This window comes from Scophthalmus maximus, chromosome 5, assembly GCF_022379125.1.
Source record: "Scophthalmus maximus strain ysfricsl-2021 chromosome 5, ASM2237912v1, whole genome shotgun sequence".
NCBI classification, from domain to species: Eukaryota; Metazoa; Chordata; class Actinopteri; order Pleuronectiformes; family Scophthalmidae; genus Scophthalmus; species Scophthalmus maximus.
The window spans coordinates 16,166,237-16,186,618 of NC_061519.1; the positions used below are offsets into that span (position 1 = coordinate 16,166,237).

The window sequence follows — 20,382 nt, forward strand, 5'->3', positions numbered from 1 at the left end:
CCGTCATTATGGTGGAATGAGCTGCGCAGGATTAGCCATGTTGTTCCACTGAGGACAAATTGAGCTTTTGAAGCAAGGAAAGCCAGAGCACACATGGCCACATGACCTGTACCTCTGCTCCACCACCGTTCGTGGAGGCAGAGTGCGGTCTTCTGCTGATATACAGTTTTTCTTTTCTTTTTTAAATCCCTCAGAATCTGTGTCCCTGAGAGAGCACACGCATCGGCTCTGAGAGTCGTATGACCAGGCTTCAAAGATCAGATCTGATCTATGCCCTCCAGGAGATTCAGCCTCGCCTCGTATTTCTTCTTTCTGCTATTCATATCTGAGTATGAATGGTACCCTTGAATTCCGCCTCATGTGTTCATGTGGTCCGTCCCGTTCTTCATGGGAACGAGGACGGCATGCGGCTCAGGTCCTTTCTCACATCTTCCTTGATCCACATTCGTCAACGTGCTTGAAATCTATTTCCACTTTGTTATCATTGTGTTTTAAAAGAAAGAGGGATTTTTCTACTGTGTACCTACAATGTACATTGCGTGTCCATCATCCCCTAAAAGAGGAAACCCTTCTCATTTTTCTCTTCTTGAGGTGTGATTTTCCTGAGCGAGGCATCACATTCTGTGTGTTGTTTGGATCAAATGACAACAATTACCATATTGCAACCCAACGTGACACCTATAAGAGATTCTGGACCGGCCTGTCAGCACCCTGTCACCAGAATCTAAAAGAACGAATGAGGGAACATAGAAGAGTACTTCTCTTTCGTCCATCCACTTTAGTCCCACAGGTCCATATAATCTACGCACTGTTTAATGATTTGTAAAATGATGCACATTGGAAAATAACCCAGGCCGCCGCAGAGCTTGTGAACCATATTGAGACTCGGGTCTCCCTTTGGAGCAGTTTGTGCTCTGGGATCTTCTTAGGCCCCCAAGATCACTGTGAGTATGCAGACGGCTCACCGAGGCCCTGCAGCCAGCAAGAGCTGAGATTACATTTAGGCCTTAGACAATCTCACGAGCGGAATCACTGGCAATTGACATAACTGCAGTCATGTTATTTTCTCAGAGTTTTGCTAAATAAATGTTTAAAAATGCTGACACATGCTCACAGGCATTGTGCGGACACGTACAGTGCAAAGAGCCAGGACAAGGATTTGAGAAATGCCTGCTTGGTATTTTACTATTCCTCTCTTTCCCTGCCAGGGCTCTCTCTCTATCTCTGTGCCATCATCTTTGTGCCATGGTTGCGAGTTCATTATTTCTCCTCCACTGTCCTTCACTCAGTATTCCCTCCAAGTTGTCTGCTCACACACTCTGATCTCCGCCGCTAGATGTATCGCTGCCTCTCCGGCTCCCTCCCCTGCTCTCCGCAGGAGTTCCCTGCTGTGCACCGATCCCTCTCTCACAGGTGATTGCTCAGGGAATATTGATTAAGGGGAAGATTTGCTGCTGAGAAGTCACTTTTCAAAACTTCCTGTGACTTTAATGTGAAACAAAATGAACAGACTCCTCTCTCAGCAATGAAGAACATGAAGTACACATTAAAGAGCACGCTCTCTGTCCTCGTCTTCCGCTTCACGTTGTTCGTTTTCCGTCAGTCGCAATCTGGCTGTCACATACAGAGTGACGTGCGCGCACACACGCAAGCAAACCAGCTTTCACACCTAGTGCAATGTAGCACTCCCTGTCAGGAGGGCGACATCTTCCTCCGTCTGTCTAATTGCTCTGATTAGAGTAACAAACAGGCCCAATTAGTATGGTGGTGGAATGAAAGGATTCCATAAACATCATCACCACATCGATGGTCATTACATCTGTTCAACTATGAGCAGAGCGGCACGAGTGCAATTAAACCGTCCACGTGACCCTGAACTGTCTCCTGAGCAGTACGACATCTCCCGTGAAACGTGTTGTAGTATGTGAGCAGCATAGTCTGTCGCATTTCTCCACATAGGCATTTTTTTCTTTAATGGTCGAGGTCTATGTAATTTGCATTTAGCGTAATTTCAATCCAGGAGGCTGACGACATTATACAACAATGTCTGACAGAGCAAGAGACTTCCACAGGACCGGTTGTAAACAAGCCAGTAGGTTTTATCCAGAAAGGAGAACGTGTCGTAGCGCTGTACATATGGAAAGTCAGCGTGTAAACTATCACGGACATTTCAGATGTAATCATTCTGCCTTTTTGTGGCCACATTGTCAAATCTCATCAGTTAACGATGCTGTACAGGTGTAAGTGGGAGGAGCCACTGGTTGTGGGAATCATTTTATCTTCTGTTTTGTATATAATTTCTTTTGTCAGTGTTACTTGACAGAGAAACATGGGGCTTTCCTTGATAATGTTACAGTCCTTTATATTATGGCCATGTTTTGGCATTAATGGATCTGAGTACTTAGATACTCGTGGGGCTTTGCTGCCATTGTTGTTGAAAGGATTTTTTTCTTTCTTTTTTTTGCAGCTGTGGACAAAAGATGCAAGTGACACAGACGTTAAAAGTGAACTGGTTGAAGCCCCAGGTTGTTAAATCAGTTTTCTTAACATAGTAATCTTTAGCCTTTTTGCCGAAATGCACATTGGGAGTTAACTTCTACTCTTTTTTTCTCCATGTGCACAGGCTTGTTCCATCGATACTTGATCGACTGCACGAGCTGAAAAAACAACAAAAACTATCATGTTTATGGAAGCAGCTCTTCATCTTTTGTGTTGACGCATCTTCAGGGACAGTTTCACACCAATCCGAGCTGTAGAGAATGCTTCTACTGTGAGTCACATAACAGCGTCTTTGGGAAAAATGGATCAAATGAATGGGACTCTTGCATTTAGAACCAGGGGTGAACTTTCGACCAGTGAGGGCAGTGAAACGCTGCTGTCGTTAATTTCCTCTTAATTCAAAGATGCACATGTTCATCAACACCATGTCAAACGATTTGCCGGAGAGCGGCAGACGCTTTCACAGCTTCCCAAGTGACACCATTTCATAAAAGGCCAAAGTGACGACTGAAGCACTTTATTTAATATCCCCAAACTTGAAATACAGAAAATTGACTGTTTGATGAATCTTGTTTGCTTCCACTCTGTTCGGCACAGTCCCCGCAGAGCAGTCTCTCGGCTAATATGAAGCTGGATATTATCAATCAATTAGAACTAATAAACAGTTATGGAGGAGCGCTGTGAGTTGGATACATCCCCATATCTTTTGACTCACCTCATTAACCATATCATTACTGTGCAGCACACTTCCCAGTGTTTGAAGTGCTCGAAAAGTCCTGGGCAAACATAATTTACGAGACAACTGTGACTGCCTGTGCATTTGCACTGAATGTGTATTGGAGACCCAGATAAGAGTTTTGATGGCAGTATAATTTCCTCTAGTTTGTCAAAATATTGTCACTTCTCCTGGAGAGTATTTTTCATTTTTTTTTGCATTTGCGTGTAATCCGAGTGACGGCTCATTTATTAGTGGCTGATGGGTTGGAACACGTGCCGCCAGCCAGACCGGCAGTGACACAAAGCTGTTTATTTCCTCAGCCACTATGAAACCAATCATTGGGTGTCAAATTCATGCACAGTGCTGACAGCAGTGTTACTGGATAAAACCCCCTTCCTTCCTGCTGTTTTTCGACTCACCATTTCTGAAAACAGAATGATCACCCAGTGAGTCGCAGACCATTGAGTGAGTAACTTGTTTCCCAAGGCCTTTATTGAGTGCATTTTAGTACAATAGTTTTCAGAAAGTTACAGCTTACAAACCCTTGACACATGTCACAATTTACAAGTGGTCGCTATACAGAAACAAACAACAAAAAAGAGGAAACGTTCACACACTTAAAACAATGTACCTGTGCACACACTAATGTGCCTGCTACACACACACAGTCTCTCTCACACATACAAATAAACAAACTATAACATGTGCAGTCATATTCAGCTCCACCAGTGTGTACCATAGAGGGAAGTTGTGACTGTTATACTGGAAAGGTCCCATTTCACGCGGTCTTCCTCTTTGTTGGCTGCCGATAGCAGTCCTTCCGGGTTGTCCACTGTGTGTGTGTGTGTGTGTGTGTGTGTGTGTGTGTGTGTGTGTGTGTGTGTGTGTGTGTGTGTGTGTGTGTGTGTGTGTGTGTGTGTGTGTGTGTGTGTGTGTGTGTGTGTGTGTGTGTGTGTGTGTGTGTGTGTGTGTGTGTGTGTGTGTGTGTGTGTGAGAACATGAAGTGCTGTGTGTATGCTGTTTCATGTGTGTGAATCTCCAAGCTTGCAGTCTGAAACAGAAGAAACGAGAGAATGGAGTACTTTAATAAGTTTAGTTTTGCAGGGAGACATGTCAGCTCATTTCCAGGTGAACACGGCCGCGCTGGTCTGACCTATAAACGACAGACAAGGAATCCGCTACTAAAAAGAATTGTTGGTCACTTCTCAGACAGTTACAGTGCCATGAACCATTTTAACAAGCTCTGTTCTTCTGCTTTGTATCAGTGTGTGATGAATGGCTTTCAGGCGAAACAGCTTTTCGGAGAGGGTTGGCGAACCGCCTCTCCATTCATCACGCTGTAGTGTCTTTACAGTCAGATATTTAGATAGACAAACAGAGCAAATGGGTGGAAAACAGAATTACGCTGTCGCATAATGAATACATTCTACCATCTCATTCACAGGCTCTTGGGTTGAAAAGCAAATACATAAGACTGAGTTGAATGGAGGACTAATGCATTCAAATTGAATCACTGGCTTCGGTGAAAGGGATTCATGCCAATCTCGAGGAGCATGTCATTATATTAAGGCATACTTGGTAAATCAATAACTTGGATAATTCAAAAGAAAAGGCAATTGATTTTGTGCATGAGACAATCCAGTTGCTTGATTACAGTATTTTCAATTACCAACTAAAGAAGTCAACATTTGTATAATGAAAGAGATGTTGCAGTGTAAACCAAACCACAAGAGGAAAGTGGCTGATTCACTTCAATGGACTAACTTTCTGACTTTCTTCTAACCATCTCTTCTCTCTGCTCTGCCACCCAAGCCTCCTGTGACCTGACTCGCCCCCTTCTCTTTATCACGAATGCACACACACTCTGCCAGGTCTCAGCCCACTTTCCTCTAAATGAGCATCAGGCTGAAAACCAGACAGGAGAATAACATAATTAAGGGTTCCTCCATGTGTGTCTCATCAGTCTACCTCCCCGTGGCTGATCAGATGCCCGTCAGACGGGAGGTCCCAGCAGATGTTTGAACCCTGCCTGGGCCCACTGGAGCGTGGAGCCGGCCATTGCTCAGGCCGGCCCTGGCCGAGCCGAGGCCAGCCCTGGCCCAGGACAGCTTGGTTACACCCGGGATAAATGAGATGGAGATCTGCCAGCCAGCCGGAGTCGCCAGGAGAGAGGGCAGGACAGACAGAGGAGGAGGAGGAGGATTACTTGAGGGTGGTGAGTATACTTAATAATCTGCTAATGGGCCTGCCATCAATTTTCTAATTCTGGATACAAGGTGGTTAGAACTGTCGTCACTCATGTCTCCTCAAACGGGGCCAAAGGGGATTTGAGCAGGGTCACAGCTACTGCACAGAATTGATAAAACAATGCCGTGAGCTAAGAGACTTCCTAGGAGACTCGCTCCGACATACAGCCGTGGTTGTATGTCACAGGAATATTGCCAGAGGAACATTCAGGGCAGTTTCAACCTTATTTAATGAACACTTGACGTCACTTAATTTGTAAAATATAACAATACCTCTAAAGCAAGTGGCCCCAAGACAGAAAACACATCTCATTGCACAGCCTTAAAAATATATTCTGAAATACCTCAGGGTCATCCTCGTCATTCTGTTGGGAATAATGTAGACATCTCCTCAATGCAACCCCACCAAAGTGTATATTTCCAAGCAATCGTTTCTGCAGGATTCAAACATGCATGAAACTTCCCATGGCGCCGCGGCGGTTTGTGCCCAACCTGTCCACCCATATGGCACCAGCATATAGTGTGAGTGCATAGATTTACTCAGCAGTTTAGCTCCAGCAGCCTACGGGAGGCTGCGCTACACTTTGAGCAGTGTGCTCAAGTGGGCTGTTTAAGTCTGCGTGTTCATCGGAATGACATCATGCATCTGTTGGCAAACCTCAGGCCAGATGTTCATTGAAGTTTATTGTGCAGAGAGGTGATGCAAATTTACTCCAATTTCCAGTGCCTTGATTAGATACTCTCCCATGCATTTCAAACTTGCACCGAATCTTGCCTTGGCCAAGACATTTGCGGCATGCATGAGAGAAACTAACTGGATTTGCCTGAAATAAAATCTCCACGTTATCGAGCAATTTCATGTTAAGTGGTGTTTTTTCCTGTGTGATCGGTGGGTTACTTACCATAGATTTGGGCTGACCAGGACGTGGAGTTTCCTTCCCCTCTGGATGGTGCTGAGCACTCCGAGACAAACAACAACGGATCGAAAAGAAACTAAAAACATAAATCATATCTGTACAAGTAAGTGCTCACCAGCAAGAAACAGCATGTGTACACCCACATTTAACACGATCTCCAATAAATGGATATTTTCTCAGTTATTTTAACGCCTACAGCAATTTTCATATAGATCTACAATACCAATTATTCATCCATTATTTCATTACACAAGTCCCTCAGTTCAGATTTGGTCGGGATTGTCCTGGTGACGTGAAACGTACAGTCCAGCGGCCATTGTTCAGTCGTCCGAGGGCAATCAGGGCACTGTAGGAATCTACACATTGCATGTGTCTATCACAATCTAGTCAACAAACATGTCTTTGCCAAAAATGCAAGCAGAGAGTTCTGTACATAAATATTCATACATATCACCTTCAATATGAAGGTTTATTATGAAAGATATAATCATATTTAGCAAGAGATAAACATATTTATATTCTCTGAATCGGGGCGGGGCTGGCTAAGAAGTCCTTTGGCAAGGCCTTCCACCCAGGACTCCACAGGTAGTGTTAAAGTTAAAATACAAGTGGACAACATCTTGCTATTGTGATAAGACAAACAAACAAACAGATGGTAGAGGACCAAAATATAACTAAGCTCTGAATTTTCACCCTTTCATTGACGGTTTTTCAAGTTTTTCAAAGGAGCAAACCATGAACAGAAAGTCAAAGATGGTGCTCCACTGTACATCCCTGTATTCTTCTCCCTCCCATTGTTCCTACTTGTAATTGCTTTTTTTCTTCCAGGAATTATTTCTGGCCAGGTCAAGGCATCTTCTTTGCACACATTGACGACAGTATGGATAAAATCACGGGTCACACGTTGTTCCAAAGTGTCTCACACTTCTGTTTACATTGTTAACATCTTCTAGTCCAGATAATATAGAAGTACAATATCACTCATTTCACCATACAGTCTGAAATTGTGAGAGTCCCTGTGTCGATGTCTGATTGTTGGAATTATTTTGGTTGACGATGAAATGAATCACTGTTCATAACCACAGCGAATGATGTCTACCCTCTTGTGGATAGGCAGAGAAACAGTACAAAGTCTGGACCCTGAACTCCTATTGCATGAAGTGTGATAGCTGTTAAACATGTGGTGGTGTAGACCCTGGTCTCCTGTTGTCATGGTAGTGGGTTAGATTAAGACAATAGTCTCGACTCTGGCGCGTTCCGACTGATCGGGGGTCATTCGAGGGCTGCCGTTGTTGCTCCTGCGAATGCTGCCCGTTCCGTGGCACAGCGCCCCCTGCAGTCATGCCATAGTGATGGGCCCCTGGCTCATCTGAACCCTCATGGACTGGATATTGCTGAGGATCTTCTTCTGGTGGCCGGCCAAGGTCACTCCTATTCTCAGCAGATCCCTAGAGAGAATGAAAATTGAATGTCAAGAAAATATTTTTGGGATGGAAATCGCTGATTTTAGTATGAATTGATAATGCTGTCAAACATTACTGGGGCCACCAAGCCCCTAGCATATGTTTTTTAAATAAAATATGCTAGAATGATTTTACATTTTCGCATTAATTTCTAGAACAAGCAACACAGTTTAATTCAAATAAATGGAATTTTTGTGTCGACTGGAGTCGACAAGTGCCATGAGAATTGCTTTCATGACCCAACCTTTAAAATACTCCACATAAAGAGCAGTGAATAAAAATGCCTCGTAAAATCTGTATTTAAAGGCTTCACATCCAGAGCCATATTTTTTTTTGAAAACTGTTCATAGAAAATGCTTGATTTTTTTATAATTATACTACATAGTAAAATATCAAATGACACAGTTGGAAATATTGGCACCGACATGGGGAGGTATTTTTCTGTCATAATGAGTCACATTTTAGTGCATTAGCCATACAGGCTTTGCTTTGATGCAATCATTCAAAGACTCAAGTCACTGGGCGGCTTCATGCTAAAAATACATGCACTTCACTTTGAATCAATTTATATAATTGTGCCCATCAAGTGCCATATGGGTTCGGAAAAATCTGCATCTGCACACGGCCAGGTGAACTCACTCGGAGGTCATTTGAGCCACCAGCTGCAGGGAGGTAAAGCCTGAGTTGAGGAAGTTGTCTCTGTACTGGCTCATCTTTATGGCAGTGAGCCAGTCCTCAACTGAGCTGAAGGTGTTGAAGTCAGGTATGGATCTGTCCAACAGTGGCTGAGAAGGCCTGAGGGGGGAGGGAGAGGAGGGGGGTAAGAGGAGATACAGTGCAGCGCTTTGATGCAATATTAAGCAAGGGGGATTTAAAGAGGAGCAGAGTAACTCTGGTTATGGTGCTTTCATGGATGTTTGTGTGAGAGAATGCTCGATGGAAAAGGAGAGAGTGTTTGTGTGTGTGTGTACTTGGGTCAGAAAGTATCCTGACCCGATCCATTGTTCGGATGAATGCCAAGTGCTGTAACTGGCAAAAACAACGATACCACTCATTACCTGGCCAATCTTATCCTTTCAACGAGACATGTCCTGGTGATGGTACTTCTCAGTTCTTGCTACGTAACTGGTAACTAGGGAGAAAAGGCTCCAACTAACATGGGTCCAAAAGTTGACCATACAGCATGGCAGCAACTCAAAGAAACAGAGCCAGAACAAAGTGGCTGCAGGACAACTCTGTGAATGACCCTCAGTGGGCCGGCCAAAGCCTGGAAATTGGATTGGAAAATGTGTGGAGAAACCTGAAGCTTGCAGTTCACGTCCAATCTGGCCAAGCCTGAGAGAATCTTTGAACAGAGTAAAGGAATTGTCCAAAACGAGGTGTGAAAAGCTGGTGTAATCGTGCTCACTGAGATTCAAAACAAATCAAGACCAATGTTGCCTCTACAAAATAAGGAATAAACACTGTACTGAATACATATGTAAATCGGATGTTTCTGTTTTAATTTCTCTAAAAAACACTTTTTCTCTTATTGCATATATTATATATTGGAGTGGTGAGGGGGGGGGGGGGGGGGGGGGGGGGGCTGGTAAGCAGAAGGAAATAATCCTCAGGATGAGAATTTCAGGTTTTATGCAATCAACAGAAATATATTCATGTTTATTTAATGAGAGGATGAAAAAGTACTCTATATATAAATATACACACACACACACACACACACACACACACACACACACACACACACACACACACACACACACACACTCTGATGAAAATGATTCCTGTGTGTGCTTCATGTCCACTTCAGAGTGTTTCTACTCACACTGCGGGGATGTTGGCTACAGCTTTGAGGCTGGTGGGGTTACGGATCATCTTGTCCAGAGTGCTGACGATGTCGGCGAAGCGGGGTCGCACATTGCGGTCTTTCTGCCAACAGTCCAGCATCAGCTGGTGCAGGGCGCTGGGGCAGTCCATGGGCGGCGGCAGGCGGTAGTCCTGCTCGATGGCATTAATCACCTAAGGGAGAAAGTCGTACAGCGATTACATTTAATTACTGTCACTAACAGCATCTTTCTAACAGCAATGCTGCTTGTCAATAAAATGCTTCATTAAAAACAAAACAATAATTTAACTGTCGTTTTTTTTTTACTGATGATATAAAGCACTTTGTAATCCTGACACACTCCACACCCCATACAAACACATTCTCTCAACCGAGAGTTAGCATTCTGAGTGATGTGCCCTTCCTCTTGACTCTAGTCAATGACAAGTCTTAGAGGACAGAGCAAGGGGCGAGAAGGAGGTGGGGGGCCAGAGTGTCACTGGCAACGTCAGATTGCATACAACTACATTAGCACTGTGAAATATAGCTTCCTGACGCACCTCTTAAAGTCTGCACAGGCTGTGTGGCCTTGTTAGAGAGAAGATAATGAATGCATATGTGCAGGGTTTTTAAATGAGGGTAAACCTGCTTTTCTCATCGCCAGCAGAAAAGGGTTTAGTTTTCTTCTAGTGTCTCCCATTTGACATTTGAAATGTGCCAGAAAAAAAGGGTTAGTGAAGAGCAGAAAGCAGCATGGAGGCCAGTGACTGTGTTATGGCAGGTTTGTTTTGATATATTTGACTTTGTTCTCTTCAAATTTAACGCTGACTGCACAATGTTTGAGCTCTGCTTGAACGGAGATGGGTGTTACTGTATCCGTGGCTGAGACAGTAAAAGGGATGCAGACGTTCCTGATGGAGGCAACGCGCTGCATTGTTTCCATGACGCGCGGAATATCATCGCCTGGGTGTCATGTTTACATCACTGCCGATCAAAGCTGGAGCCACTAAATGCCCTTGAAGGTTGAACTGGAAGTGAATACAGATTCGTCCCTTTCAGGCTGAAGATAAAAGCCAGATGTTACTGAGTGTTAGTGGCTTTTCTGTCCAGTGTGAAAGGAGTTTGAAACTTTCAGGGTAGTCAGAGTTTTGTGTTGTCCAAGAGTTGAGGCAGATTTGGAGCCTTACGCAGAAATGCATATCATTCAGTGCACATGATAAAATCCACACCTCTCTTCCACAGTTCTGACAGAACTTTAACATTGATACGTTATGTATTACTGCAGGGCCGTTGTACAGGGCTATTTTTTGATTGTGGAGGGTTTTCTTTCTTCTGGTTACTTTTTGATTGATTCAAATTGCAAGAGATAGTTTGTATCAGATTCACAAATGATTCTGTACCTTTCCAGACTTCATGAAAAGGTACAATTAGTTGGATGGAATTTGAAATCCGTTTGCTGATGTTGCATTGAACTGCTCATTCCATTCAAACAATTTTAATCTCAGGACTGCAACTAAATCCAAAAATGGCTACGGAAATTTCTACTAATAAAAATAAATATATTGTGTCAAGGTAAAACATTGTAATTTTGCAGCTGTCATTCACAGCCTGATGATTGCTGCATTAACCCAGCTCGCACCCAAATTCTATATATTCACACTGTCAGTAGCTTTTTCTTAAAAATGCTTAGTTGCGAGTTGAGGTCGAGGTATGAATTCAAGTGTAAAAGATACCATCATTAAAAATTAGAGCCTGCTCTGTAGGTTGGCAACTCCACTCCAGACTCGAGTGCAACTCAGCAGAATCCTGTAAAATGGTGCATATGGAGAAGTGTGCGCGTGTGTGTGTGTTTTGAATTGTGGATGTGTGCATGGACTGAGCAGCCGGACATGCTGAGTGGTGCCAGTCCTCTTCTCTGCATTAGGCCCAACAGGCAGTGTGTGCTGCTGGCCCACTGAGGCAACATCTGCTGGGTTGGACGCTCCTTGTGGAGTAGGGTCCATAGAGGCCTGATGGCTGGCTAGTTGTCTCACTAGGAGAGCTTAGGGAGAGACCTCGTACTATGGGATTACATCCAATGGTTGTGTGTGTGTTTGTGTGTGTGTGTGTGTGCGTGTGCGCGTGGACCTTGTCCAAACGGACATGGGGAACAAAGCAGAGCTCTCAGCAATCATTCATTGCTCTCAAAAGCCGGCCAGGAAGGAAAGGGGCTAGTGTGAGACTGCTTTCAAAGTCAGAGTCAAGGACATCTCCAGTGATGATGCTATGAGATGGGGACTGATAAACAATGTGTGATTTATTACAGCTTCCGCTCTTATGAGTTATCCATAAAGGGGCACACTGCTCGTGTGGCGACTGGCAGAAGGTTCCCGGAGTCACAGCTCACTGTTGTTTTTACATCGTCCTAAGTCAGACAGAATCCGAGCATTTTCTGCATGTTTTTTAGAGATTTTGATAATATTCACCAACTCTACATGTAGACACCCTCAGATAATTATTATTATTTTTTTAATTCCAGTAAATGCAGCTTCTCTTGAATCTATGATCAAATTGCCAGGCCGTGGATCCAACATTTTGCTCAAGGATCTCTAACATAAATCAGGAGATATTTAATGAGCTTGTGATAACAATAAAATGTCTTCAACAAAGTGGCCAATGTCAGGAAAAGAGGTATAAAGTGGGCATGCGTCAGCATTTACAGAAACAACTGCAAAACAGTTGCATCCCCCTGCCTCCCGTGATCCTGGCCACCTTCTAATCGTGAGCAATAAAATGGATGAATTATATGGGAATCAGTCGTCGACGTGAACGCAGCGATGCTCGTCTCTCACAGAAGCATGGCTCACTGATACAAACTCTGACACCACCTTTGACACAAATTGCTTTGTGGCTCCTGCTCTACATCTTGTAATGATTGTCGTGGAAACCACTCTATTATCCATTTATGACGTTATCAAATTTGCAGATTTTATGTCTCCTTGAAAGGGAGGAGCAACGTCATTGGCATGTGGTTGATTTAGTTGTTTCTCAGTGTGATGAGTACTGTCTTTAATCAAATGTGTCTAAAATGAAATATATGAAAATGAGATTTAGAAAGAATCCTAGTCCTGAATCAACTAGTATCAAATGTACTGATATTGAGCTGGTGGGGATTTTTTAAAAATATCTGCTCTTAGATTTTATTGAGTCAGATGTGATGTTCTTCATTGTTGCTGGGAATCCTTATTTGACTGGCGTTCTGAAAAGATATTTCTCCTTAATAGAGCCAAGATAAGCCTCTTTGGACAGTTTTGAGAAGTTACCCTCGACTTCCTTTGTCACGACTACTATTCAATTATTAAATGGCACAATTTACTGTTGAGTGCTTACTTGACCTCTGTACTTGGACCACGGCGTTAAACCGAAGTCTGACATATCACTCTGACCATCCTGTTATGTTGTTGATGTCCAAAAGTGTTTTGGTATTTTTTGTTTCATAATTAGCATTTTTTTAAATATCCTGGCTGCAAACAAATTTCCATTCAGGTACAAAACAGATACTTACGAACCGTCTTGTGTATCAATGGGGTAAAAAGGCAGTACAACCACATTTGAATAGAAATTGTTGTTCTATTAATCAGGCAGAATCGGATGAGAAAAGTGGAGTTCTCCCCCAACATGCTATTCAACAGGAAATAAATCACATTTAGAAAATATTGATTTAATTGAATTGTTTTTGTGTTTTTAGACAAACACTTACATCTTGGTTGGACATGTCCCAGTAAGGCCTCTCTCCAAATGACATCACTTCCCACATGACGATGCCGTAGCTCCACACATCACTGGCCGAGGTAAACTTTCTGTAAGCGATGGCCTCTGGCGCCGTCCACCTCACTGGGATCTTCCCGCCCTGAAGAGAGAAAAGAGGGGCAGAGGTTAAATAGGCAGGGAGAAAAAAATCCTGAGATATAAAACTGTTCATTGCCAAATTTCTTTTCAGAGGCACCACATTAAAGTGGGCTACCACGCTTGCCTTGGTCGTTTCCCTCCACTCATCTCACTATTTAGCGCCTCATTCGCCCAGTGTTTCAATCTTCCAGCAGCCGAAACATACTCAAGATTCTGCCTCAGCAGCATCTCCCAACAGTGTTCGCCCTTCACACGTCGACCAATATTACATTTAGTTTCTCCTCTCCCAGAGCCCTGTTTGAATAAAGGAAGATAGTCCGGTGCTTCTGCTAGTACTTGAGCGTGTCTGCCTGTAATTGGGCTACCTGGGCCTCAGGCATGCCACGCGCCCTGCTGATTGAAATTGACAGCTGCTTGTTTAAAATTCTACCTGCGCACGTTTACAGACACACTTGTGAACATGTGCACAGGCACCGACATAAAGCAGATGATTATACGTGCACGTTCATGCACACAAACAGACACAGACATAAATCCATGTTTGTGCCCCCCCCACATCCCTCATAGAGAGTTGAGCTCGCCACCATTTTAATAACGCCAATTAGCCGAGCCTGAGCATTTGCAGATAAGCTGCTGTTGGAAACAATCCCCAAACCCTGAGAGCAACCTACAACAGACCACCCTGTTCCCCGCTCCCGTCCTGAGCGTGAGAAAGGGAGAGAGTAGAGTAAGCGAGGGGGAGGAAACAAAGAGCGATAAGTGGGGAGAATGAGATACAGAAAATGGTTGTTTCCATCCTGCAGGCTGATGTTTGAAATGCTGGACAAAAGTAATCATAAACAGCTTTACTAGTGTGCTTTCCTGTATGTGGGTGCAGTATGTAGGTGCCAGAGGTCAGTGCTGCGTGGCAGTGCAGAGGTGGAGAGGCTGAGCTCATTAATGAGCACCCCTTCAGGGTTTGACCTCTGTGAGGCTGTGGACTCTACAATGATCCTGGATGGAGACTGCTGTCAGGACACTCAGAGACGCAGAGGCAACGCTCCTCTCCCACTGAGCACATCAGCCAGTGGAGAGAAAGACAGGAAGCACTGAAGGAATTACGCAGAGGTGGAAGAAGCAGAAAACAAGAGACAAAGAAATATGGAGAGGAAGAGATCAATAGTCGAATAAATGCTATCTACGCCCCAGCGACTATAATGCTTTTCTCATATTCCAGACTAGTTCATATCTGGATCATCTATACCGAGACCCCAGGACACTTTCTCTCGCCCTTTCTTTTTTGTCTGGGAGCAACACAGACACAAGCCAACTGTCTTCTCTACAAAAATATAAAACGGCCAATCCCCTTCTTCATCTGTCACTCTGTCAGGGGCAACGCTTCAAGTTAATTATTTCGTTTGGATGAACAAACATAACATGAAAAATGAGGGAATAAATTCAGAACATTGTCGGAAAAAAAAAGAGCTGCTCCGGGCAAAACGCTGTTACAGCGTTTCTATCATTTCTTGCTTACTCCCTTCTTTGCTCTGTACATCTGGTCTCACGCCCCGGGACCCTGTTGGGATATGAACCGAGCGTCGCTGAAATGGCCTGAGCAAAGAAACAGGCTTCACAAGTAGCTCCCTGTGTGCCTGAGACGGACTTTAGTAGTACATTTCCAAGGCGGGTGTGTCGGAGGCAGCTATGTAAACCTTTAGTAATTACTCCTGTGGGCCAGTGATAGCTCTGCCAAAATCCTGCTTTAATAACATGAAGTGCTGAACAGCTCATGCATAAAGGCAAGGAGGCAAAAACATAATAAAAAGCATTGGCTGCGCTTTTTTTTCTTCAGTAAAAAGAGCGTTAATACCACAAGGAATGAGTTGGGGGTAGGGGAAGCGGTGATGGGAATTAAAACAGACCTAATGTCAACACAAAGGCGCAAGTGCTTTGTGAAGCCTCGGAGCATGGGGAGAGCTCTTTAGATATATTATAGAGTTATATTGCTGGCTACTGAAGAAGGAACAAGCTGGGGTTTTCCCACCCCCCGTTTGCCTTGAAGTGAAATAAGTCCCACCAAAACAGAATTCACACACGTCCATATTCTCAGACAGTTAACACAGAATTTGTGTAGAGGAACAGCAGCAGCGGAACCTCGAGGGGATTGAGTGGAGAAATCATTAATGATACCGAGTGATACTTCACAAAAGCCTCTTGATAATAAATAAAGTGGGTGACGGTGCCCTATTTTCCAGAGATACTGGAAGGTTCTATTTTCTGGTTGAAAAATGTTGTCAGAATGAATAAAAGACGAGCGCTCATGATAGTGTGAAAACTTGACATAAAAGTGCCACAACACCTCCGTTCTATGTAGCGTTAAAAAAATAAAATCAGAAAAAGCCTGTAGTTTTTAAATCAGCCTTTGTAAACCTGTAAAATGAATTAACATTAATTGAGTACGTGTAATTTCCCACATCATGTGTGATTATGAAGTGACAAAAAATTCAGACACAGGTGTGTGGTGTCGCCTTTACTGTATGCCACCAGAATGAGACTACACTTTGTGACTGGTTCCACCTGTCTGCGACGAGTTGTGACCAGTTTTGACAGCCAGCTGTACGTCTGGAGTGCCACCGCGACGCTGATGTGCTGGGTCTGTCAGGTTAAGAGGGAGCGCGGTGAGACGAGGGTGCTCCTGTGACAGCCAGGTCTGAAAGATTGAGGATAAACATGTGGTGGCCTGGCGTGTACTTAGCGGTGTCTGTTGTGGTCCCTTGGCAGGGTTACGCCTTGTGTGAAGACAATGATATACGAAGCAAGGATATGAAACACCTGTCATGTCTTTTCCTCCCACGACTTGAGCTTTCACATACCTTCATGTGGACTGTCACCGACATGCTGCTGCCAGTGAAATCTGGAGCAAATATGCCTTTCGAGTACAATTTCAGTCATTCACCAACGTGCAGCTACGCCCCAGATAAACCTGGTCCAGCCAAGTGTTTGGTCATGTTTTTATTCAGCCTTTTCACTACACAGAAGATATTTAGAGATTCCAAATCAACTTTCTCCTTCATCTAGAAGTCAAATATGTAACCTCCCCCCTGCACCCCCTCCCCTCTTCTCCTTCCCTTTACTCCTCCAACTTCAGTAATCCATTTCCAAACAATGCACACTCAAATGGACTAAAGCACATTTACTTAGGATGGGGAGAGTGCTCCATCAACATCCTTTTAATGAAATCCTGAGAGCAACGATCTGCTCTGGATGTCTGCCCAAACAGAATGAGAACAAGAGTGAAGGGGATGGAGAGAGAGGTCGAGACAGAAAGAGAGACACAGAGCGATGAGAAAAAAATACAAGCAGGTGGGGAGAAAGAAAGGTGACTGGTGAAAGAGACATTGGTTGCGCAGACACCCATGGGAATGTCTGGTGGAGAAAAAGAAGTCTTTCACAATATAGTCAATGAAGTAATGCCAAACTTGAAGGAAGACTTTTGTCCTGTGTTCTAAAGGTAGTGAGCATGAGATATAGGCTTTATGTTTTTATACTTCATTAACACAGGAATTCCAAAAATCTATCCAAAATGTATCTTCCCATGAAGAGTCTAAAATATTCTCTGGATGGGAAGATAACAGAGGGGAACAAAACACCGAGAATAGTCTCGCATAATTGCTCTGCTTCTAGATAATCAAATCAAATTAAATACACGCGCTCACTACTGTCCTGACTCTTCTGTCTGTAACATTATGATCCCATTTCAAAAATAATTTGGGCTGCAGTTGGCAGTGAGACCCAGGTTAAGGTATATATGATAGAACAATTTTGCAAGAAAGACATATTATTTTTACTATTCTAGTGATATGATTCATTTATTCCTTTCTTGTTCCAAGTGCGCAACAACAACTGCATCCCAGTCTTTTAATATTCTATGATAAAGCATGGGGCAGGAAACCATGCGGCCGGGTTGGGTGGTTACTTAATTTTAACTGAGAGTTTGGCAACATATTTGACCTCTGAGAAACTTGTCATTTAGTAATGCTTTTCATAAAAATGTTTTCCTATAGCATCACAATGCTTCCCATAGAATTTATCATTGTGTATTCCTTTTTTATTTATAGCCAATCAACTATCCCCTTTCCTCAACATCATTAGCCTCTGACAGTGTTGGGTCAATCACTTTAAGGAAACTGCTCCAACCTCAATGTCTCTGGTATTTGCTGGTAACAAATTGAGCTTATCAAGTATCACATATTACTTGTACTATTCCATGCTTATATTAAAAAAAAAAAAAAAATAAATAAATATATATATATATATATATATATATATATATATATATATATATATATATATATATATATATATATATATATATATATATATATATATATATATATATTTCTTAAGATTTTTTCACATGTAGAAAATAACCAATTACATCCACAGGCAGGTAGTCTTAGCAAACTGGAACAATCTGAATAGGCCCTGAATTGTCCTTTAATGCTGAGGCAAATTTTGTTGTTCGTGGTGTTTAATGAAATGGGAAGGGAGTTGAAGGTTCCTATGATGAGAACAATATGAAGAAAGCAATTATCATATTAGTATATACTTCTTGCTCGGAAGTTATGTGTTTGGGTTTTTAGAGACGCAGGCTCACCAACAGAGAAGGAATCCATTTTCACTGATGAAATTGTACACAAACATTCCTTGTGGAATCCTGCTTCCATGCAAATGCAGTCCAACAGCCACAGATGGCTAATCAATGGCCACCTTATACTGCCTCTAGCAAACATGACAGGAGGTATAAATCAAGGTTGGTTGCTTTCTCTTTGATGCAGAGAACAGGTATGGATAATTTATTTTGTTACTCATTTCCAGAACCTACGCCTTCCCCGTAGTCATTTCCATTCCTGGTTAGTTTCTGCTGCTGCATTTATCTCAAGACAGAGCAAATTAAACTCTTACCATATGAATAAAATTAGCCTGGAGAGATCTTAATTGGTTTCAATTACAAGACCATGGGATTAAAAAAAAACAAAAACAGTGGAGTAAAGTGGGATGTTAAGGATTTCGCTGCAATTAGGATTTTAAGCATGAAACACGGTTCAATTCCCAGCTGCACAACGTCCAGTTTGGCAGGACACTCAAATGGAAAGCAAAACGGGAACTGTGCTTGGTCACTGCAACCGTGACTCACACTTTTAATTTGGGGCAAGGGACGTTATTCACTGTGTAGGAGAGTGTGAACTTCTCCAGGTGAAACTGAACCAAACTAAAAGAGGGAGTTGGAAACATCAGGTTATTTCTACCGTACGTCATCAGTGAGTGACATGATGCGATCCGGATCCCGCTGTCAATTTTTGGAGATATCAGAGAAAACATGAATCTCATTTTGTGTTGTTTTAACTATAAAACACAAAAACAGACATTTATTTTGGAACCTCAGCGATAAGTTTGTTTTTGAACATCAGAAAAAGCAGCATTAAAAAAAAAGAAGAGAGGCTCGTATCTTTGCTTTACCTTTACCAGGAAATAAAGGGGGAATCCTCTTAATCCTAAAATTGGACACAGATGAAAGCACATGCCTATTATTGATGATACTTTAGTGTAACATTGCCATGTGGTGTACTGTCAACTTGAAAGGATATGTGAGATCTGTATTTGCAGTTGCACTTTTTAAAACGCAAGCTCTTTTATCAACTTTTGCCTTTTTGATATGCTTTTTTGTACAATTTTTTTTTTAATCTTTGTGTAAATTAGCTGTGATAATGGAAATATGAGTCATGCTGTGTGGTGTGATGAATGGACAATAGTGTAAGTGCCAGGGGAAAATTCCTGGTTTATATAATATTGCATGTTTAATGTATTTTATGCTTGCAAATAAATGTTAAGTATCAGGGGGGGGAAAAATCTGAAAGAAAGCCCCTTTGTTTGCTTTTGGCCTGGTCCATATGGACGCGTTCCCATTTCAATTCTTGTTTACGCAGAGACTATGTCCCCTTAACTCCTAGTGCAGTGCATAAATATTTCACTACAAGTTGAATAGACGAGCCCAAAAAAGTGCAGGGGCCTAAAGCCAGAGAGAGGGGGGGGGGGGGGGGGGGGGGGGATGCAAATAGAAAATAGACAAATGACAGAAACAACAGCGCATTCCACGCAGTGTGAGCGCTGGAGCGGAGCTGAGAGAATGTCACTCGGGTCACAGGGATTTGACGGATGAGCTTTGTTACTGGCTCGGCGTGACCTCGCCTTTCAACCCCTCCCAGCCTCAATGACACAAACCAACGAACACACACACACACACACAAACACACACAGGTTAAAACACCAAGGGGACGTGTGTGTGTGTGTGTACAGTATACCCAGAAGCACGCACAAACACACACACACACTTCTAACATATATATAAGCCCGCTCAGTCACGGCATACAGTACAGTATAACTGTGTGACATGCAAGGCAAAGACAGTTTTTCCACATCGTCAGATGAGGCACAAGCAGAAATTCTTGACCCATACCTGCCCTCCCCTCGATGGCCCCGTGGGCATGATGGAAAGCTGTTATAGACTTGACACACTGCACTAGCACACCATGACTTCGGTAACACACACACACACACACACACACACACACACACACACACACACACACACACACACACACACACACACACACACACACACACACACACACACACACACACACACACACACACACACACACACACACACACACACACACACACACACACTCTAATACAAAACGTCCCTATTGGCCACTTGCTCTCTTATTTTGGCTCAAAATTGTGCATTAAACCCACTGTGACCATTCCCGGATCTCGGGCTTTC

At 43.1% G+C, this 20,382-nt stretch overlaps 1 protein-coding gene across 5 annotated transcripts in view; it reads right to left on the reverse strand.

Moving 5' to 3' along the window:
* Nucleotides 1-3,678: 3,678 nt before the first annotated feature.
* The window catches only part of LOC118311152 (ephrin type-B receptor 1-B), a 157,971-nt gene continuing 141,267 nt past the window's right edge, over nt 3,679-20,382 (reverse strand). For 4 of the 5 annotated variants that reach the window (XM_035634732.2, XM_035634731.2, XM_035634726.2 and 1 more), the window contains 5 exons: nt 13,408-13,557; nt 9,669-9,862; nt 8,483-8,638; nt 6,366-7,828; nt 3,679-4,268 (listed from right to left, as the gene is read on the reverse strand). In XM_035634732.2, the coding sequence (XP_035490625.1) occupies nt 7,720-7,828; nt 8,483-8,638; nt 9,669-9,862; nt 13,408-13,557 (609 nt within the window). In that variant the 3' untranslated portion in view covers nt 3,679-4,268; nt 6,366-7,719. Of the gene's footprint in view, nt 4,269-5,185; nt 5,359-6,365; nt 7,829-8,482; nt 8,639-9,668; nt 9,863-13,407; nt 13,558-20,382 lie in introns of all 5 variants that reach the window. The other variant, XM_035634729.2, reaches the window with a different exon arrangement.